Source organism: Carcharhinus amblyrhynchos, chromosome 2, assembly GCF_965287045.1.
Source record: "Carcharhinus amblyrhynchos chromosome 2, sCarAmb.v2.hapA, whole genome shotgun sequence".
In the NCBI taxonomy this organism is placed as follows: Eukaryota; Metazoa; Chordata; class Chondrichthyes; order Carcharhiniformes; family Carcharhinidae; genus Carcharhinus; species Carcharhinus amblyrhynchos.
In genome coordinates, this window is record NC_137325.1 from 31,760,059 (window position 1) to 31,783,497 (window position 23,439).

General features: G+C 41.5%; 1 protein-coding gene across 5 annotated transcripts in view; it reads left to right on the forward strand.

Moving 5' to 3' along the window:
* Nucleotides 1-5,197: 5,197 nt before the first annotated feature.
* kif13a (kinesin family member 13A) overlaps nucleotides 5,198-23,439 on the forward strand; it is a 298,393-nt gene continuing 280,151 nt past the window's right edge. For 2 of the 5 annotated variants that reach the window (XM_080204074.1, XM_080204094.1), the window contains exons 1-2: nucleotides 5,214-5,799; nucleotides 5,959-6,055. In XM_080204074.1, coding sequence (XP_080060200.1) covers nucleotides 5,745-5,799; nucleotides 5,959-6,055 — 152 coding nt within the window. In that variant the 5' untranslated portion in view covers nucleotides 5,214-5,744. Of the gene's footprint in view, nucleotides 5,800-5,958; nucleotides 6,056-23,439 lie in introns of all 5 variants that reach the window. The other 3 variants (XR_013888690.1, XM_080204107.1, XM_080204085.1) reach the window with 3 other exon arrangements.

The window sequence follows — 23,439 nt, forward strand, 5'->3', positions numbered from 1 at the left end:
TGGATCAGTGAATTCCCTTGGATTCTCGGCATAGCTGAAGTTATTCCCTCTTTCAAAACAAATTGAAGGAAAGGATCAAGTAGAGGGTGTTTTATAATATTTGTACACTTATAAGTGAAAGACGCTTGAAGCTAACATGTAATCAAAGCAATAATGTTTTTGCTTCGATTTGTTTCTGAATAGATTGTGACTGAGTGCAGTGAGCATTTATGCAGTTGAAGCACTGCTAAAGAAAATAGAATCCTGCTTTAGAAAGAAGTAAATGGATATGTACCGTGACAAGGGGGAAATTAAAATAGTACAATGACTGGGCAAACCAGAGAACCTGTATGGCCTTTATATTCTTTTGACTTATGAAGTCCAATTTATGCCATAAAGAACTGGAGTGAATTTGTAATTGATTGTAACTAATATTATTCAGGTAATCAGTAATCAATTGTTAATACTCTTTGCCTCTCCACAGATGCTGACAGACGTACTGAGTATTTCCAACATTTTATGTTTTAATTTCAGATTTGTTTTAATGTGATTAAGGTATTTAATGAAATAGTAACTGATTAAAATCAATTTCATTTGGACAGATTACTGCTTCTGTGTATCCATGGATTTGTAGTTGGGGTTATTGCCAAAAACATTCTGGAAACTAATAAGGTTTGGCCAAATCCATTGAGGTTTCTGTGGATTTGAAACAAGTTGGAGCCATTGCTGTCAGTGGGTCTGCAACTGTACCCAGGTCCTTTGAGTTGTTTATATGAGGTTAAAACAAAACCCACTTGAAGTGTTTTTAACTAAACAGCTTACTATGGGTTAGCTTTCTTTTGCCAATTACTTAGTTAATTAGCCAATAGCTTGTACTCAATCATGTTCATTCAAAAATGTAACCTATTTTGATGCACCTCACTGGGAAAAATAAATACAATTATATATGTTTAAATAGATTGTGATCTTTCCCACCTTCTTTCTATCTTGAAAGTCACAGATCCAAAAGTGTATTCCTTGTATTTTACTGATAAAGTTTATTTATTAGTGTCACATATAGGCTTACATTAACATTGCAATGAATTTACTGTGAAAATCCCCTTGTTGCCACACACTGGTGTCTGTTCAGGTACACTGAAATAGAACATAGAACTTTACAGTGCAGTACAGGTCCTTCAGCCCTCGATGTTGCGCCAACCTGTGAAATCAATCTGAAGCCCATCTAACCTATATTCCAACATCATCCATATGTTTATCCAATGATCATTTAAATGCTGAGTTGGTGAGTCCACTACTGTTGCAGGCAGGGTGTTCCACGCCCTTAGTACTCTCTCGAATAAAGAACCTACTTCTGACATCTGCCCTTAGCTTTAAATTGAGGAGTGATAGATATGTCCCCTCATACTAGCTCTCACTGTCTACCTTATCTAATTGTCTGATCATCTGATATGCCTCCATTAAGTCACCTCTTAAGCTCCTTCTCTCCAATGAAAACACCTGCAAGTCCCTCAGTCTTTCCTCATAAGACCTTCCCTCCATACCAGGCTATATCCTGGTAAATCTCCTCTGCACCCTTTCCAATGCTTCCACATTCTTCCTATAATGCAGCGACCTGAACTGTACACAATACTCCAAGTGCAGCCGCACCAGAGTTTTGTACAGCTACAACATGACCTCATGGCTCCAAAATTCAATCCCTTTACCAATAAAAGCTAATCCACCATATGTTTTCTTAACAACCCTATCAACCTGTGTGCCAACTCTCAGGGATCTATGCACATGGACACTGAGATCTCTCTGCTCATCCACACTACCAAGTATCTTACCATTAGCCCAGTACTCTGTTTTCCTGCTACTCCTTCCAAAGTGAATCACTTCACACTTTTCTGCATTAAACTCTATTTGCCACCTCTCAGCCCAGCTCTGCAGCTTATCTATGTCCCTCTAAACTTACAACATCCTTCTGCACTGTCTATAACTCCACTGACTTTAGTGTCATGCGCAAATTTACTAACCTATCCTTCAAAGCCCTCATCCAGATCATTTATAAAAATGACAAACAGCAGTGGCCCCAAAACAGATCCTTGCAGTACACCACTAGTAACTGAACTCCAGGATGAACATTTCCCATCAACCACCACCCTCTGTCTTCTTACAGCTAGCCAATTTCTGATCCAAACCGCTAAATCACCCTCAATTCCATGCCTCTGTATCTTCTGCAATAGCCTACAATGGGGAACCTTATCAAACACTTTACTGAAATCCATATAACCACATCAACTGCTTTACCCTCATCCACCTCTTTGGTCACCTTCTCAAAGAACTCAATAAGGTTTGTGAGCCATGACCTACCCTTCACAAAACCGTGTTGACTATCCCTAATCAAATTATTCCTTTCTAGATGATTATAAATCTTATCTCTTATAATCCTTTCCAAAATTTTGCCCATAACAGAAGTAAGGCTTACTGGTCTATAATCACCTTCTTGAACAAGGGGACAACATTTGCTATCCTCCAGTCTTCTGGCACTATTCCTGTAGCCAATGACAACCTAAAGATCAAAGCCAAAGGCTCTACAATCTCCTCCCTAGCCTCCCAGTGAATCCTAGGATAAATCCCATCTGGCCCAGGGGACTTACCTATTTTCATACTTTCCAGAATTGCTAACACCTCCTCCTTACGAACCTCAATCCCATCAAGTCTAATAGCCTGTATCTCAGTATTCTCCTCAATAATATTGTCTTTTTACTGTGTGAATACTGATGAAAAATATTCATTTAGTGCCTCTCCTATCTCTTCGGACTCCACACACAATTTCCCAATACTGTCCTTGACTGGCCCTAATCTTACCCTAGTCATTCTTTTATTCCTGACATACCTATAGAAAGCTTTAAGGTTTTCCTTGATCCTGCCTGCCAAAGATTTCTCATGTCCCCTCCTGACTCTTCTTAGCTCCCTCTTTAGGTCCTTCTTGGCAAACTTGTAACTCTCAAGTGCCCTAACTGATCCTTCACGTCTCATCTTGAGGAAGAATTTAGCACGGTCAATGCATCTAAACAGCACATCTTTCAGACTGTAGGGGGGAACTGAGCACCCAGAGGAAACCTATGCAGATGTGCGGAGAATGTGCAGACTCCGCACAGACAGTGACCCAAGCAGGAATTGAACCCAGGTCCCTGGCATTGTGAGGCAGCAGTGCTAACCACTGTCCACCATGTCGCCATATTTCCTGCAGTCAAAATAAATACAGAAAAAAGAAATAAAAATAAACAAAGATATTGAAAAGAAATAAAAACAAAATGTTGCAAATACAGAACATGTTTGCCAACAACTGTAAAAGGTTTCCTGTACTGGTGGGATCACCAGTGTCAGAAATGCAGAGTGGACGATCCCCTTCAGCCTTCTCTGGAGGTCCCAAGAATCACAGATGCCAGTCTTCAGCCAATTCGATTCACTCTGCATGATATCAAGAAACAGCTGAAAGCATGAAAGACAGCAAAATCTACAGGCCTTAACAACATTCCGGCAGTGTTACTGAAGACTTGTGTTCCAGAAATAGCCTTGCCCCTGACCAAGCTCTTCCAGGACAGCTACAACACTGGCATTTAACCATCAATATGGAAAATTGCCCAGGTATGTCCTGCCCACAAAATGTGGGGTGAATCCAATCCAGACAATTACCACCCCATCAGTCTACTCTTGATCATCAGCAAAGTGATGGAGGATGTCATTGACGGTGCTATCAAATGACATTTACTCAGCAATAATCTGCTCACTGATGTTCTTTTTGCATTCTACCAAAGGGGGAGGAGGAGGTGACCGCTGCCCACACTGCATTGGGATTGGCGAGGGGGAGGGGATGACTGCTGCACAGCGATTCATTGCGGGGGGGGCGGTGAGGGGACTGTTGCACACTCTACATTGTAATCGGGGGGGGAGGCGCAGGGAGGGAGGGGGGACAGCTGTCACTCTGTATTTGTGTTCGGGAGGTTGTGGGAGTCAATCGGTCCGGCCATGGGGAGGGCTTGTGAAGGTCGATTGGTTCGGCTGTGGGTGGGGAACGTTGTGGGGGTTGATCTTTCTGGGTGGGGGGGAGTGGGCTTCCTATTGGTTGTGGACCCATGCAGTAGCTGGGGGGGGGGGAACTGTTTTAGACCATGGAGGCAAGTTGAAAGCAGCAGAGGCTGTGTAACAGGTCTCCCTGCTGCTCTCAGAGCAGAGAAATCTGCACATATGCAATTCCACTCTCTGCTACCTTCAGTCCATATTTAGCCAGATGACTTGAGACTTCATGGATTATGCAGATATTATTGAACAACTCCTTCTTGACTGTATACCACTGTATCTCTGCCTGATTACACCTGGGCAAACCTGAGCATGCAGTCCTTACCTGATGCTGGGGCAACCCATAAACAGGCAGTGACAACCATCCCCTAACATCCCGAATGACATAAATGGCTAACCTGTCTTAAAGACATATTTAACTATTTGTGTCATTAAAGATCTCAGGGGATGTCACTTCCTGTTAATGAGTTGCCCCAGCATCAGGTAAAGACTCCATGCTCAGGTTTCCAAGACATGGCAGAACCAGTGATTTTTCAGTGGTGATGGTAGGAGGAGCTAGAAACTCAAAAGGACAACAGCAGCTTACATGAGGGGATGATCCTTCAGGGAGGAGGACATACAATTTTAAATGAACATGTGGAAGGCAAGAAAAAAAAACCTCATGTATTCCTTCTTCGGAAACATATTGATCATGGAAATTGGACCAACTTAAGAAAAAAGGATCAGCAGATCTGACAGCATCTGACAGGAGAGAGAATAGAGACAACGTTTGGAGTCTGGCTGACAAAGGGTCATCCTGACTCGAAACGTCGGCTCTATCTTCTCTCCACACATGCTGTCAGACCTGCTGAGTTTCTCCAGTACCTTCTGTTTTCGTTTCAGATTCCGGCATCAGCAGTATTTCGCCTTTATCTGAAGAGGAAGAGACAGGAAAAAGGCATGGAGAAATGTGCAGGGGGATCTATCTGCCCCGGGGCAGATCACTCGCGCAACACATTGGGGTGGGACGTGATGCCCTCACGAATGAATCCCCACCCGAAATGATCTACTGTCTACACACGACCAGACCAGCGTTCTTTCAAAACTAAATGATCCGAGCAAAAGGATTCAGGGTTGAGGCGGATGACATCATCGAAAAAAAAACTTTTTTCCCTGCTGATGGATGTGTTGAGGTCTTTCCAGGGGCTGGTTTGTGGTGATTGGACCTGGCTGGGTTTCTTCCCTCGGCTGGCGTTGCGATTGACCTGAAGGCTCTTCGGGCGTTTCCGCGGGAGGAGGAGTTGGGAGGGGGGGAAAGCCGGCTCCCCGCTCGACAAGCCGAGTTTCGCCTTGTCCTCGGGTGCTTCCGTGCCTGAAGGCTGAGCCGAGCTAACAGTCTGCTCGAGTCCAGCTTTCGGGAATCTCCGCGGGCTCCTGACTTGACGGATTGAACGCTCGTAACATGGCGGCGGCGATGAAGGGAGCGGAGTTCAACATCTTTGGTTAAAGAGAGAGAGACACACACACACAGAGGGGGTGATCGAAAGGAAGAGATACAAGAACAACTCAGCTCTCCGTTTTCATTTGCCTCAAGGAATGGACCCGTGGCTTTTTGCAACACGTGCCCACGAAGAACCCAAGAAAGATTTTGCCACGGACTGACGGAATAAGTGGAAGTTTACAGGGACTGCAGGGGAAAAAAAGGAATAAAAAGTGTGAAAATGTCGGATTCGAAGGTGAAAGTTGCAGTGAGAGTCCGGCCGATGAACCGACGGGGTAAGCAAAAGTCAGATCAGCAGCGCAATTTGCAGGGAATTGTTTTAGCAAAGTGTTCTTTTTAAAGTATAAAAAGCAACATTGTTAATGGTGGAGGGGTGATGGATACGCAAGGAGTTGCTGGCTGTCTGGTAACATTGTGACCAATGTTTCCTACAGAGATGGAACTCAACACCAAGTGCGTGGTGGAGATGGAAGAAAATCAGACAGTCCTTCACCCGCCGCCTTGTTCCAACACGTCCAAGGCAGACAACAGGTAACACGCCGCAGCTTTTCATAGCAACAGAGTCTATCCTCACACGCCCCCCCCCCCCCAAATAAAACTGCAATGCAAATAGACCCCCTCCTATTATAGCACCGTGAGAATGAACGCCCTGAGCGTGCTTTTAAATGAGAACTCTGCATAACAAAATCTGTTGTTCCCATTAAATATAAAGGGGGAGGGGGGAGGGAGGAGAGAGAGCGTCTCTGACGATGGAGACCACAAACGGCGCCAGCAGCCACTGCTAGTTGGTGCGGCGCTGAGATTAGAAAATCCGCCGGCTAGCAGTCAGATCTTTACATCAAACAGCTGCAATTTTTCTAAAAAAAAATCTATTTAAAAGGCGCACGTGTAACGCGTAAATTACAATCGGTCTCCCAGTTTTTTCTTTTTTCTGAAAGGAAAGGATAATGTTGGCATGTGCCCAAAAATTCCAATGCAACAGACCATAGAAATTGGAAGTGAAATGTTGGGGTTGGAGGGGATTTAGTTCCTCACTAAAATAAGTAAAGGAGTGGCGTTTGACATGTATCGTTCTTAATATATGTGAAACGGGTGAAGGAGATGCTTGCAGAGAATGAATGGAAACTGGGACAGGATGAATGCTCTCGACTTTAGTCTATTCAAGCTCGTTTTGTGATGTATTTATTTTTTAAAGAAGTTGTTATCTGAAGTCTTAATTTAGGGGCTGTAATGTTCAGGTTTTTGGAGAGCCCGGTGACAGCAGGGACTGTGTGGCACACTGCTGGATCCGCTCTGTACTCGTCTCCCCGACATTCAGGTTCTCGTAACATCTCCCAACTTTACTGGTAATTCCCGCTTTCACTTTGGCTGCAAACTATGGGTGTGGCGCTGCCCTTTTTTCAAAAAAAGAATAAAACGTATTTTTAGTTGCAAATTTTGTCTGGTCTGTTTTAGGAATTAACTTTTTTCGGGTGAAGATTACTGACTGGTGCAAACCCATCAGATTCAGTGGCACGCTTTTCAATTGGTTTGTACAAGGAAGACGCGGAACTAACCTATACCAACCGCTGCTCAAACCTTCTTTCCTTCCCACCAACCGAATCCTAGTCATTGAAATATAACTCCTTGAAACGCAGGTGTTGTTTTCTGCCCACCGCTTACTGACCATCTCACGCAGTGATTTCGTGTTATCCTGATTTAATTGTTTTCTTTTAAGGAAGCGAGGTCCTTTTGTACCTGATCTTTTGTATTTAGGGCGTTATTTGGTTGCTAAGTGAACATAGTAACACTCAGACCGATTTTGGTTCAAGTTTTCGGTCGGGAGCATTCTTACGCTGCAGGCACTTTGGAGTCATGTAGAAGGCATTTGACTGGCGCGCATCTATATTTCGACTTTATTTACAATATACGGGATACCACACAATTTAATTAAGGGTTTGGACCAAGATCTTGTGTACCAACCCGACTGGAAGTCTGGTGTTTGCTTCGCTCACTCACTTAACTGTTTGTAATGCTCGTTACATTTTCCACATTTTAATATTAACGGCACATTATCAACACTTGAGTTTGCATTGCAAAATCATTGTGTAGTTGTATCTTTAAATTGCCTGTAACTGGAACTTAACTGATGCACTGAAAGCATTTGGTCTTTTGTAACATTATGCCTACAACATTGTAAGTCTCTCAATTCTCCCCCCAACCCATTTATGTTTGGGCCGAATGGCCTGTTTTCTGCGCTGTAATCCGTGCAATTTACTTTTCGGAGGTACTACACAATGAATGGAAAGTGAAATTCATGTCCAAAGGCACAGTGAAGAGTAGACAAGGTTATGTCTAGGTCAAATTTTAAATGAGAAGTAGATGGCCACCCACGGCTGTTTTCTAATTGCACAGCAGTGCAATGTGCCTATTTCAGCATGTTACTCTGGCCACTCTTGAATTTCTTTGCACATAAGGATATAGGCTAAGTGAGGATAAGAAAAAGCATCCATCAGGTATCTTAACCATCGTGACAGTTTATTTTCTGTGCAGCTCAGTTTTTGCTTCTGTTACATTGCTTAATGGATTATTTCATCACATAATTTGGAGTAAAGAAGCTTTTATTAATATAATTGCTACATTGATTTCTCATTAATGCAAAATTATATTCTGACATACTTTATGGGCATGTATTTTGCTGAAAGGCACCTTTCTTTTCCACACACACACTAAACCACCAGGCTCTGAATTTTCAACATTTCTGTTTCCATTGGTTCATGGTGAGGTTTCCCTTGAGCTTTTATATTTGTTATAGATGATTATATTCAGTTGGCTCATTGTCTTTAGAATCTAGATTGCATAGTTTCGTCTTTGCTAATTCTTAAAATTCTTTTATGGGATGTGCGTGTCACTGGCTTGGGCAGCATTTATTGCCCATTCCCAGTTGCCCTTGAGAAGGTGGTAGTGAGCTGCTTTCTTGAATTTCTGCAGTTCCTGAGATTTAGGAACAAATGATAAATTTCCAAGTCTGTATGGTGAGTGACATGGAGGGGAACCTCCAGGTGGTGGTGTTTGCAGTATCAACCGCCTTTGTCCTTCTATATGGTAGCAGTCCTGAGTTTGAAAGGTGTTGTCAAAGGGACATTTGTGAGTTCCTGTAGTGCACCTTGTAGATGGTACACACTGCTGCCACTGTTTGTTGGTGGTGGGGGGTTTGAATGCTTGTGGAAGGGATAGCAATCAACCAGGTTGCTTTGTCCTAGTCAGTGGCTGACAGCTTCAATGTTGTTGGAGCTGCATTTATCCAGGCAAGTGGAGAGTATTCCATCACACTCCTGACTTTGTGCTTTGTAGATGGTGGACAGGCTTTGGGGAGTGAGGAAGTGAGTTACTCGCTGCAGGTTTCCTAGCCTTTGACCCATTCTTGTAGCAATGATATTTATAAAGCAGTTCAGTTTCTGGTAACCCCCAGCATATTGATAATAGGAATTAATTGTTGTTAATGCCGTTGAATGTCATGAGGTGACGGTCAGATTCTCTCTTGTTGGAGAAGTTCTGGGTGGTGAAGCCCTGGACATAGTAACACTGGAGGGTCTCCATTCTCTGGAAGAAAATCCAAAGTGCAACCCAGACTGAGTACCCTGGAGAGCCTCCCTCACCGTCCTGGCTGAAAATCTGGAAGGGAGGGTCTGGACAGAGTGGATCCAAGATGGCCTCCCCTATTCTTTTTCTCCCCCCACATCCACCCTCCGTAAAGTGTAATCCCTGTACACAAATATTTCTGGGGAGTTGCAACCACACACACAGCACCACCCCCCCCCGCCCCTGGAAAACCCAGGAGCTGTTGCCATGGAGGGCAATGGATATTCTTCAGTGTTCATTTTTGTTGTGTTCAGTTTGCTGTGTTGTACTAATATTTGTATATTTGTAAATTATGATTTGTAAATTGAAGTGTATTTAGAGGGCAGTACCCTGGAAAACTATAACTGACAATGAACCCTTCCTAAATAGAAGGTAATAATTACAAGTTATTGATAAATGGATGGCATTAACAATTGATAATGTATCTTTCATATTCGTTCTTTGAATATTGTAATTGTTTTGTAATAACGTATTTGTAGTAAACAAAAGAAATCTCTTTTGGAGATGGTCATTACCTGTCACTTATGTGGTGTGAATGTTACTTGCCACTTGTCAGCCAAGCCTGGATATTGTCTGGGTCTTGTTGCTTTTAGATGTGAGTCTATCTGAGGAGTCACGAACGATACTAAAAATTATACAGTCATCAGTGAGCAGCCCCACTTCTGACCTTATGATAGAAGAAAAGTCATTAACGAGGCAGCTGAAGACGGTTTTCCATTGCTTATTCCAGTACTTTTAGAACCTGCTGTGTTGTTTTGTGTTCCTAATGTAAATATATTTGTGAAATGGTAACCAAAGCTGAGAATTGATTAACAGACATGAAACAGAGTAGGAAATGACAAAACTAGGTGGGAATGTGAGGAGGATGCTAAGAAGCTTCAAGGGGATTTAACAGGTTAAGTGAGTGGGCAATGGAATATGATGTAAAAAATGCATGCTGGTAGGAAGGACAGAAGTGCAACGTATTTGTTAAGTGAGAGATTGGAAAATGTTGATGTTCAAAGGGACGTGGGTGTCCTTGTTCATAAGCACTAATGGCTAACATGCAGATGCAGCAAATAATCAGGAAGACAAACTGTATGTTGGCCTTTGTTGGAGGAGTATTTGAGTGCAAGAGTAAAAAAAGTCTCCTTGCAATTGTATAAAGTCTTGGGAGATCGCACCTGGACTATTGTATGCAGTTTTTGTCTCTTTAGTTTAAGAAGGACGTATTTGCCACGGAGTGCAGCAGACGTTCACTAGACTGGACAATCCTGTCATCCGAGGATTCAATGAAGAGAGATTGAAGAGACTGGCCCTGTATTCTCTGAGATGAGGAGGAATTTCTTCAGTCAGAGGATAGTGAATTTTTGGAATTCTGTAGTTGACGCTGTAGAGGGTCAGTTATTAAGTATATTCAAGACTGAGATTAGCAGGTTTCTAATATTAAATATATCACGTGATTTTGGGGCTTGTACAGGAAAATGGCACTGAGACAGACGATCAGCCATGATTCAGTTGTATGGTGGAGCAGGCTTGAGGGGATGAATGGTCTACTGCTGCTCCTATTTCCTATATTCCTAACTCTCTGATCTACTTAGACTACAATTAAATGGAAAACAACATAAATCTTTGTAGACTGCTCTTCAAACTTTCCATCCTTGCTTTCAGTCAGTGTTAAATTATTTTACCATGTGGTCCATTGTCTGGACATTGTAAATGATGTCTACCGATTCATCCTACTTCTTACCCAAGTCTCCTTTATATTATATAAATTTAATTCATTGTACACTGCTTCTCTTTTTTTAACCTTTGGGTACATTGGACATTGCAATTAAGTGTTAAATTTAACTGATCATGTCTGTGTGTGCATATGAATCCAAATATCTCTGCAAATCTTTCACTGTTCCTCTACTGCTGTTTTTGTCATCTGAAAATTCAGTCAGTTTAGTGTTAGTTTTGCTGGCTATTCAGGTCTTTACCATTCACTAGAAATTGTAGGGATCCAAGCTCTAGGATTATTTAAATAAATTTTTGCATTCAGACTTTTTGTTGGGTCTGTTTAAAAGCCTTCAGTCCTCGTTTAACAGAGTTGTGGTATTTTGGTCATGTCACTTGTTATTATGCTAATACTCCAGGAACATGGGTTGAAATCTCACCATGGCAGCTGGTGAAATTAAATTCAGTTAATAAAACATCTGGAATTCAAGGCTGGTCTCAAGGTGACCGTGAAACTTATTGATGTTATAAAAACCCATCTGCTTTGCTAATGTTCTTTAGGGAAGGAAATCTGCCATCCTTACCTGGTTTGGCCTACATGTGGCTCCAGACCCACAGCAATGTGGTTTATCTTTAACTGCCCTCTGCAATGACACAGTAATTTACTTCGTTCAAGGGAAGTTGCAGATGGACAACAAATACTGGCCTTGCAAGTGGTGCTCACATCAAGTTAAAGAAGCGAAAAAATAAAGGCTTTTGACTAACTATTTGAGTTTCCTGTCTTTGCAACTGCCGATTTTAAATGGCTATTTAAAACAGGTATGTGGATTTTAAAAACAATCATTCTTCCTAGCCCCCTCATCCTTTTATAGTCACTTCACAAAGATGCATGTTGACCGTGCCACCAATTTACTAGTGTTGGTATTGATGTTGGAAGGCATTCTGTTCTGTTTGTTTTTATGGGAATGGGGAGTGCGTGTTGCAAGTTAGTAGAGGTATTATTTCAATAATGAGATTGCAGGTGATGAATAGCTGTGTTCGGGGTATGTGGGTCACTTGGATCTTCTAATGGATATTCAGAAATGGATATCTAGCCTTTCTGGAATATTAAAACCTAACGTCAGCAAGCAAAGACATTTTCCACCTAGCTTAATCCAATTGCATAATATGACAACATAAGGCTCAAGTCTGTAAATAACTACATAATGAAAAAACAGTCACTTTCTGATTACATTTAATCATTAATGGCTAGAACTACACACTGTTTTGGCACTGAAGGCTGATTACTGGATTTGGATTTTATGTAGCAGAATTCTGCAGCAATCTGTCAAATGTTGTGCAGTAGAATAATTTGTTTCTGGATAATAAATTTTGGATTATACCGAAGGGTGTAAGAAAAGACCTGCTTTGCCCATGAAGCGTCCCTTCTTTCCAGCAGGTATACTCCTCATTTCAAAACCCCAAATCCACCTATTTTAATCATCTAAGAGAAGTTCTGAAATGGTTTCCTTTGTAACTAACCTTTTAAAAGCAAAGTGAAACTCTAAAATTTATATTGGCCTTGCATTCTTGCCCAGTTTGTCTAGCTGAGTGCGACACTTCCAGATACTCGGGAGCTATTATGTAGTCGGTTTTCTGAATAGAGGACTGAGAGATCATCAAAGTTCTGTTCAACATCTTGCCCAAGGTGAACACTGAGAAACATTGTGTGGAACTTATTCTAAAAATTTATAATTTTTTTTAGAGTATTCTACACAAGATTTCAACCATCTCTTTGATTATATGTTTTGTCTCAGTGACATTCAAAACCATTTCACATTCCACATATGGAATAATTTGGCCCATTGCCCTTACAGCAGCAATAATCCCACCCAAGCCCTATCTCCACAACCCCACATATTTACCTTGCTAATTCACCTGACATTAAGGGACGATTTAGAATGGCAAATCTGCCTAACCTGGACATATATGGACAGTGGGAAGAAATCCATGTGGACAAGGGACAACATGCAAACTCCACAAAGTCTTCCGAGGCTAGAATTGAACTTGGGTCTCTGGCGCTGTGAGGGAACGTAGCTTGCCCCTGTGCCTCCCAATGTACACTGATAACTGATTCCTAGCTTAGCATCACCTCTCTTGACTGCATAAAGGCCTTTGCTTTGTCACACTGTTTATCCAGCATCCAATATTGGATGAACAGAAATTTTTTGTGAAACTGAAAAGATTGTACTTGGACCACACCAATGATTCTGTTCTCAAATGACTGTCTTCATCCCTATCCTTAGCCAAAACTGGAGGCTGAACCAGGTTGTTGGCAAGTTTCAGGGCATCACTGCAGGAGTTTCTCAGGATACTGTCCGAGGGCCAACCATTTTCAGCTGCATTATCAATGACCTTCGTTCCATCATAAAGTCAGAAGTAGGGATGATTGCACAATGTTCAGCACCTTTCATACTTCCTCAGATCTGAAGCAGTCCTTGTAAAAATGCAGCAAGACAATATCCAGGCTTCAACTGACAAATAGCAAGTAACATTCGCCCCACATAAGTGCTAGGCAATGACAATCTCCAATGAGAGAATCTAGCCATTAACCCTTGACATTCAATGGCATTATCCTCACTGAATCCATACTATCAACAAACATCCTGGGTTACCATCGACTGGAAACTGAACTGCACTATTCATATAAATACTGTGGCTGTTAGGGACAGATCAATGACTGGTAATTCTTGTCAGCTGTTCTCCACCATGTAGAAGGCATTACAACCTCTGCAATACAGAATTGCAAGGACAGTAGATGCAAAGGGGCACAACCACCACCTGTTTCTTTCTAAGCTATACACCACCCAGACTTAGAACTATATTCCTTCATGATCCCTGAACGAAAAAGCTGGATCTCCCTTCTGAACAGCAGTGTAGGTGCACCTGTAATACTTCAACTACAGTGCTGCAAGAAGGCTCACTATCACTTTCCTAAAGGCCATTGGGACTGGAAAACAAATTCTTGCCTTGCCAGTGATACTTGCATCCCGTGAAAGAATATCAGTCTATCCTCACTTGCGCCATGCCACATTAATCCTGCTGGCTTACACTGGCTTCTATTTCAACAACACCTTGATGTTAACAAAATCTCAATGTATTCAAAATCCTTCTTGGGTACTCCCCTCCCTATCTCTGGAATGTCCTTCAGCTCTACAAGCTCTCCAAGATTTCTATGCTCCTCTGACTTTGGCTTCTTTTGCATTCCCACTTTTCATGGCTATTGCTTAGCTGCCTGGGCCCTTAGTACTAGAATTTGCACCCTGAACCCTGCTTTACTACTTTTTCCTTTAAGATGCTCCTCAAAAACTGGTGAAGCTTTTGGTCACGTGTCCTGATGCTTCTGTGAAGTGACTTTGGGAATTAGGGACCCTAAATCTCATTTATAACCAGATTTTCTTTCCAACTTATTAAATATTTTATTAAACACTTCAACCGGGGACCAGATCTAGTCCATGATATGTGTGCGTATACAGGGTATTATAAACTGAAGAATTGCTTTATACCTTTTGGTTTTGTACTTGTACTGCAATTCTGAATTTTCAATGCAAATTCTAACAATAGCCTTGTAACCATTTCTTCCTTAAACAAATAGAAATCTTGTTTGTTTCTCACCCTCCTTTTTGAATGTGGGCTTGCATTTTAAGCAGTTTGGTCTGTTTCAGCTCAAATTACAATATTTCCAGTCAGTTAAAAAAAAATCATATTTCAAAACTAAAGGGCATGGTCACATGTCATGCTATATAATTCCAATAATATTGAAGTACTGCACATAAAGAGTGTTATCATAAAGTTTTTAAGAAAACAGATATTAGACATTTGTGAAACGTGTGCACCTGTTTCTCACTGCAGAGTCTGTCTATTGTGCACGTTCCTCCTTGTATGTTGGCTATAACCTGCCCCTGGCTCCTAATGTTACTTTGTGGACCTCCTGAGCTCCCAGGAATCTGTAGGCTCCATTTTCAGCATCATTTTAAGGCACAACTGGAATAATGTTTTGTTTTTGCTGACTGTTGGCATTTTCTTTTGGTGTTTGAGTACTAATAATTTTTATTGCTAGAAGTCTTTTTTTCAATCAGTTAATTTTGCTATTAATTAACTGACTCTTATATGTGGTTCACAAAGATTATGTCACTTGGCCTTTTCAAACTCATTCACTGGGTATCTCAATTTTTGTAAATTAAAATGGGTGGCACAGTGACACAGTCATTAGCACTGCTGCCTCACAGCGCCAGAGATCCAGATTCAATTCCCAGCTTAAGTCACTGAGTGGAGTCTGCATATTCTCCCTGTGTCTGTGTCAGTTTCCTCCTGGTGCTCTGGTTTCCTCCCACAGTGCAAAAGATGTGCTGGTTAGGTGCATTGGCCATGCTAAATTTTCCCTCCGTGTACCCGAACAGGCGCCAGAGAGTGGCGACTCCGGGATTTTCACAGTAACTTCTTTGCAGTGTTAATGTAAGCCTACTTGTGACAATAATAAATAAACTCTCATATTTATGCTGCATCCAGTTTGATGCTAGCACTTCACACTCTTTCGGATGAACTTTGGATGGAAAACAATTAAATGCTTTGATACACTTTCTTATTGATTGAGCTACCTTAAACACTATGGTGCTTACACTCCTTGCTCTCTTTGAATTTCAGGTTGCTTTCCAGACTTCATGCTTAATTCACACATTAGGCTTCTATAGTAATAACACATGACAAAAGTGGCACAACCATTCTAATTTAATATGTTTGGGAAAGTGAGCACACAGTGAAATCCACATGTGGTGATGATTGCTTGTGCAATCAAGCAATTGTAATCCGCAACCTGAATTTATGAATACTTGTGAATTTTGTGGTTTGTTCATTATTCTAATCAGTACAGTTTGATTATACTGGTCCGTTTTATGCAAGAATTTCATTGTTGTGAACAGGCAAATATCGTTACTTAGTACTGCTGGGTATTTTGAACACTGAGCAAAAAAACTGATGATCACCTGCTTAGCCTCACTCAGCTGGTGTGCTCAGCTGTTTTTAAGTGTCAGTAACTACTGTGCAGCACCCTGTTTGCAATAAATAGAGAGCTAACTTAAAGCCACATAGTCGGGAAGGGGAAAGAGATATTGAACAGCTGATTGGACATCAGTATTTAAACGACTAAACGTGGCTGTTCATGCACGGGAAATTGCTTGTACTAATCAGTTGGTATTAGTAATTGTTTTGGTTAGTAGCTAAGTCAGTAATGAATAGGATTTTAAAGTGCTGTTACAAAACTATTGGAGCATACGTGCTTGAGAAAGTTATAATCTGTTGAAAGGAGAAAGTGTCCTATGATTTTTGTTTTTAATTGAATTGGGTTGAAAGAATCGAGTGTAAACAACAAGTAGATTTTTTTTTCCCTCGTCAGAATGATGTTCGTTAAAGAAAACTGGGTTTATTCAATGACTCAATTTTGGAAGGAATTTTTAAATAAATAATAAAAAACATCTGTCTTCACAAGATATTTGAGGAGTAAATACACTCCATTAGCTTCGTTCTTGGCACCTATTACTTTGTGGAATTTTTATCAGCTGTCTGGACATGTTGCTTTCAGTTACAGGTGAACTCTGCCTTGATGTTACCCCACTTTCAAAAAAGAAGATAACATGCTTTATGTATCAAGTAGAAAGGACTGCAATTTGTATCACACCAGAGCTCCACTTTTTCATACTTGGATCTATTTTATTGGATTTGCTCTCACTTTGAAATTTATCTTTGGGGAAGGGAAGTGTGTTAAAGCAGAGTATTTCCTGTCCACCGCAATGGTGTGAAACTACCATCCTTGGGATTATGACTGAACTTCTCTAAGTCAGAATCCCACCTAAAGGTTGTGTACTCATGCAACCTACAGAGGCACAGATGGGGATTTGTAATTATTGTAATATTGTTGGATTAGTGCAGGTCATTGGTACTTTTCCATTGGTGGTAGTTTAATTTGTTTCACACATGAACAGCATTGGAACAGACTTCTTGCATTTATGTTGCTGAAACTAGCTTTCTATCCTCATAGAAGAGTCACAGGTTGCGAAAATACTATTGCAACACCAGGCTAAGGGAACCAGTTATAGCAGTGTAAATCTGGGTTGCCAGTGAATGAATGCCAATCTTCTGATGTTGGTATTTTTTAAAAAATGCCATGAAAACAAAGTTTAAATAAAATGAAAACTGAAATATTCCTAATTTGAGAAATTGACATTTTATTTTGCTTGGAAGTATTGGATTATAATTGGACATTGAATTAGATGGAGTACATAGCATGATACCAGACTTTAGGCTAAATACATCAAGGAAGTCTTGTTTAAAACATTTTAGTATTGGTCTTGTACTCTGACAAAACAATGTGCATGTGATTTTACAAAAATATTTGTTTATTTACTTTGAACACTTTGGCCGGAATTCTTCCAAAAGATTTCTATGTGTTGAATTTGCATGAAAACTAGGGTAATTCATGCTGGATTTTTCTTTTGGAGAGAAAAATCTCCAACACTCTGTCTACTGCAGAGGTCATTAGCATGTATATCATTTAAAAACAAGGGGGCGAGCATATATATCCCTGCTGGAGAGGCTGAAATTGGTGCGCTGAGCGGGCCACTGTACATGTGCCGATCTGTCAGTGCCGAGATTGGTGTATGTGCAGTGGTTCAGCATGTCTGGCCTCCTGATTGCCCTACAACACCAGCCCTCTGCTCCACCCTCCCCCTTCCCCACCCTGATTTCCAGCTTCCTCTCTCCCTGCATTCCTGACACCCCCACCCCCACCCCCCCCACAGTGCCAACCACCCCAGCAGGCCAAACACCCTCCCCCTCCAGACAGCCCTTATCATTGGCCTCACTCCTTCTCCCACGGATTCTGACTGCAGAGTGGCAACGGCGCCTGCCCCCGCCCCCACCCCTACCGTTGGGCAGTATCAACATGTCCCTGGGCATTGACACTTTGGCACCCTGGTATTGCCTGAGGGGCAATGTCCAGGGATCACAGCTCGCTGCCCGACCTTCTGGGGGCCCCAGTTGCTCCTGATTCTCCCTAGCGGGGTCAGGCTGCCCGTTCTCTGTTAAGGGAAGCTACTGTAAAGACCTGCTGGAGTGAGCTACTCCTGGTGGGCAGGTGGGCATGATGTGGAGCTGCCGGCATTGGACTGGAGTAAACCCGGTAGAAAGTCTCACAACACCAGGCGCTAGCAGGCCTGGCGATTTCTGTCCTGGGCACGCTAATCATATTTAAAATATATGAAAATAACGATGTTAATGAGTTTGATACCTGGCACAGAGTAGACTGGAAGACCGGCACTGGGAGATGCTATCAGGGCGCGAATGCATGTGCTAGCCCTATGTATCAGCGCCATGATATTCTTCTGGCCCACTGCGTGAAAAAATTAGTGCAACTGGATGGGAGAATCATCCCATTACTCCTGTTTTTATTGATCAGCCCAAAACTTCCTCATAATGTTGTTTTATTGTTGATCTGGAAAATATGTTTGTTTTTCACTTTTTGATGTTGATTCAACTCCATTAATGTTAGCAAATGTTTTGGTTGCTTTCCATAGCTGTGGTTATGTTTCAATGTAAAATATTTATTCCCTGAATCAATTGAAGTAAATTACAAAATCAAGTCATTTATCCCTGTTGAATATTAATATGCCAATGAGATGGCAGTCTCAACTTAGATTTGTAAAATTAGCAGTTAAAGCAACCTGTCAATAAATTCTCTTGTGCTAAACTGAAATTCAGCAATGTGAGAATCTTGGATATTCTGAAGGAAAATATTATAAAGAGCCTGCCTATCAGTGATTCATACAAGTGCTGTAATATTTTTGACCATGTCACTATTTCCATAATCTCATTTAGAAAACTGGGCACTGGCACAGATTGAGCAACGTGTGATTTATCTCAAATTCTGAATCTTTGAACTAGTTGAGGCTCACCTAGAAAACATTCTAACAAAAACACTTGTTCGTGCTTGTATTCTTGGTATTTACTCTGGGTAAAGTTTTATTTTGGGATTAGTTTTAAATGGAGGTAATGAGCATTAAGTTAACATTCATTTGGCATCAACTTTGGAAGCTCGCTTTTGTTGACTGTAGGTCATTGATCTTTATCAGCTCTTTAATTTTTTGAAACAGATGTGCTATTGCCTAACTTACATGTAAATGAACTTTGGAAATTAAAACATTGGCCTTGGAGGGAGTGCAGAGGAGGTTCACTAGGCTGATACCGGAGTTGAGGGGGTTGAGCTATGAGGAGAGGCTGAATAGACTGGGCTTGTACTCGTTAGAGTTTAGAAGGATGAGGGGGGATCTCATTGAGACGTATAAGATGATGAAAGGGATGGATAGGGTAGAGGTGGAGAGGTTCTTTCCGCTCAGAAAGGACAGCACGACTAGAGGGCACAGCCTCAAGATAAAGGGGGAGCAGTTTAGAACGGAGTTGAGGAGGAACTTCTTCACTCAAAGGGTGGTGAATCTCTGGAATTCTCTGCCCATTGAAGTGGTTGAGGCTACCTCACTAAATATATTTAAGATGCGGGTAGATAGGTTTTTGGTAGGCAAGGGGATTAAGGGTTATGGGGAGAAAGCAGGAAAGTGGAACTGAGCCACTTCAGATCAGCCATGATCTTGTTGAATGGCGGGGCAGGCTCGAAGGGCTAGATGGCCTACTCCCACTCCTATTTCTTATGTTCTTACTTTGAGAATAAAAGAAAATGCCTTCTGCCATCATGGCTGTACTAAATAGTCCACTCATGACTCTTCCCCTCCCCCACCCCACAATCCTTTGTGGTGTTTACTCAGTCTGTTAGAGAGCAGAATTTCTCGCCAAGGTCCAATGCATTTCCATTGCAGTCAACATCAAGGCCACTTCTACCATCACTTCCTGTTCCGTTCCTTCCAATCAGAGTTCCACTGTATTGATAGGCTCACAACCAGCCATCAAGTGAAGGTCATTACTGATGTTTGAGCATAGTCCATTGCACCTTCCTCCACTTTCCACTTGTCTAGCATTAAATTTTGGAGAAGTCATTATTTCTTCCAGTTCACATTGAAATAATGGCTTCCATTTTGGCAATTTTTGCCAGCACTAATGTGAAGTCAGTTGCATCAACTTCCCTATCAGCTCATTCAGACCTGTGCATAGTTTTGTTAGAATTTGGACTGGCTTTTATACCTTGCATCTAGTCCATCACTGAGCCTGCTATGTGCATGGGATGGTTGGAACCTGTTCAGATTAAATTTGCCTATGTATCAAAATAGAGTGGGTTCTCAAGATAGGTAATTGATTAATGACCTAAGCATTTTTTAAGTCGGTGGATAAAGGATTTTTTTGGGTGGAGAAGGGGAAAACAACTCCCACAATCACTTCCAGAATTGAAGAGGCACTGAGGTGGGGATGAAAGTAAAGGGAACAACTTTGACCTCTGACAATGATTGTGCCTCTGACTGTCCAGTTCTCTTTGCGGAGGAGTTAAGACTGGATGTTAGACTGTTCTCACTTACATATTCTGCATATTGAGCTCCTCATGAATTCAGATGTTCTCCTAATAGATATTCAAAGATGCTATTAGCAAATGGGAAAGCAGAACAGTCCCTCTTCTATGTATGGATTTATTTTTGTTCCAAGGATATCAACAGATTTAGGTTGTCAGTTATATTTAGATAGCATCCAGTCATTGAATCATTCCAAGGTTTGGAAGAGATGCAACCTTGATCACAGTTTATGCAGCGCTGATAAATATTGTTTACTATTATTGTTTTGTATATTTCCATTAATCGCACTCTTTTTTTTCAACCTTTGGAAAAGCTTGCAGCCAGGACTATACGTCCACTTGCTGGAGCAAGATGGAATGGATGCTGGGCTGCTGAGAGTTTTTGGGGCAATGGCTATTTGACTTTAAAGAGATGGCAGGACATCTGTATTGACAGACATTTTGGTCCTTTCTCTTTGCTCACTTTCTGGAGTGTTTGTGCCCTTGTTCTCGTGTTCCCTCTCTTACCCGGTGGTCAAAGCTCTGCATCTGGTACACCAATGCACATAATATCCTCAATAAAGGCATGAGTGAAACCATTGTTCAATCTCAGCTACAGGATTACAAGAGACATTTTTTCTGAACCTAAATGAAGCATAATCAATATTTGGAAAACCTTGCATCAAAATCCAGTTTGTTTTCACTTCTAGTTGTTTTCTTGAACCAACCTGTTACATGGCCCAAGAATATGGACATGAAAAAAACCTGTTCAAATCACCTCGCAAATACAGCACTGCTATGGAATTTCCCTCAGTTTTTGAAGTGGAGGGTGATCATTTCGAGAAATGTTGGCAACACTGAGAGGAAATTATGTTTCCTAAACATAACTTGCTTTAGTAACAGTGTGGAAAGGAGCCAAGGACTAAACTCAAAACAACTAAGAAGTTTAGTTGACTACTTAGATGCCCTCTGGGACTGATCAAAATATTTTAAAATCTCCTGTTTTGATGGTTTTAAAAAACTGCCGGTTGGCTATAAAATAAGGGCAGTTATGATACTGATTTTAAATTGTCAGGTTTTGTAAATTTGTTTGTACAGCTGCATTAAGTTTTATCCTTGCATACCTCACATTAAATAACAATTTACCTCATCTCTCTTTCTTATAAGATGACGTTTGGCAATTAATGTGCGATTTAGTAGAGGTGTTCAGTTGAAAGCATGAAATAGAAACAGATCTGTTGCTTGTAATTGAGTGGTTCTGGAACAAAGGGACTTAGCTAACTGTTAGCTGAGTGGCACAGTGGTTGGCATTGCTGCCTCACAGCACTGGGGACCCCAAGTTCAATTCCGGCCTTGGGCTATTATCTGTATGGAGTTTGCACATTCTACACGAGTCTGCGTGGGTTTCCTCTTGGTGCTCTGGTTTCCTCCCATAGATGTGGAGATGCCGGCGTTGGACTGGGATAAACACAGTAAGAAATCTGACAACGCCAGGTTTAAGTCCAACCGATATATTTGACAGTAAACTCGAAATAAATTGGTTGGACTTAAACCTGGTATTGTCAGACTTCTTACTGTGTTCCTCCCATAGTCCAGAGATGTGCATGTTAGGTGGATTGGCCGTGCTCGATTGCTCCTCAATGTCAGGGGGATTAGCCTGAGTGGGATTGTTTTCGGTGCAGGCTTGATGGGCCAAATAGCCTCCCTTGGCACTTTAGGGATTCTGTGACTGTAAAAGTTTCCATAGAGAGCAAGGGTAACAGTTTTTCTACATTGAGAATTGAGGCTACAGAATGCAGTAACCTGAGTTGCTGATGGAAACAAATACCAACTTTAGATACCTAATAGTTAAGAATAGGTTAGATCAGTAAGTGAAGGAAAGGGAAATAAAAGTGATATGGAGACAAAGCAGGCATGTAGATGTAGGATTGTTGCACTAGTGGTGGATAAGCACCAACGTGAACATTTGTACTTTGTAATTTTTGTATAAGTGGATCAGTGAAATCATTGAGTATTTCATGTGCTGATTTTTAAAATTTAATATGCCCTTTTAAGGTTTTTTTTCAATGTGACTTGTGGGTTGAAGTACCTCTTGTTTTGCTTGTCTGGCGTCCAGTCTGTATGAGTAGAACTTTCCTTGAACTGAATAATAAGAGAAGTGAAGTTGTTGTTTCCTTCAGTTCCCACCACAAACTCTTTCATTGTCATAAAGTTTTACAGCACTGAAAGAGGCCCTTCAGCCTATCGTATCTGTGCCAGCCATCAAGTGCCTCATCCATTCTAATCCAGTTTTCCATTGGTCACAGACTCTGGAACACAGAATGCTGAAGGGAAGCTTAACTGAGTTATATAAAATTAGGAGGTGCTAAGATACATCGGATAGGGATGGTTTATTTTTAGTAGCAGAGAGGTCAGCAAATAAGAGGCATTGATTTAAAGTAATTGACAGAATTAAGGGGGAGTCGAGAAATATTTTCACCCACAGGCTGTATTCGGTGCCTGAAAGGGTGGCAGATACAACATTTAAAAAAAAGTTGAATGTGCATTTGAAGAGTACTGGAGCCGCACAGTGGCACTGTCATTAGCACTGCTGCCTCACAATGCCAGAAATCTGGGTTTGGTTCCAGCCTTGGGTGATTGTCTGTGTGGAGTTTGCACATTCTCCCCATGTTTGTGTGGGTTTCCTCCGGGTGTTCCAGTTTCCTCCCACAGTCCAAAGATGTGCAGGTTAGGTGGATGGGGCATGGTAAATTGCCCCCTAGTGCCCAGGATGTACAGGTTGGGTGGATTGACCATGATTGGTGTATGGGGTCACAGGGATGGGGTGAGGGATTGGGACAATGTAGGGTGCCCCTTTGGAGAGTTGGAGCAGGCTTGATGGACTGAATAATTTATTCTGCACTTTCGGGTTCTATGATTCTAAGAGCTATTGACCAGGAGCTGGAAAGTGGGATTAGACTGGATGGTGATAGCTGTTTACTGCCATAAATGTGATGTCCCAAATGGCCTCCTTCTGTGATATAAATTTCTGCTTCTTTGTTCTTGAACTGACTGAGAACTACCTAAAAAACCTATC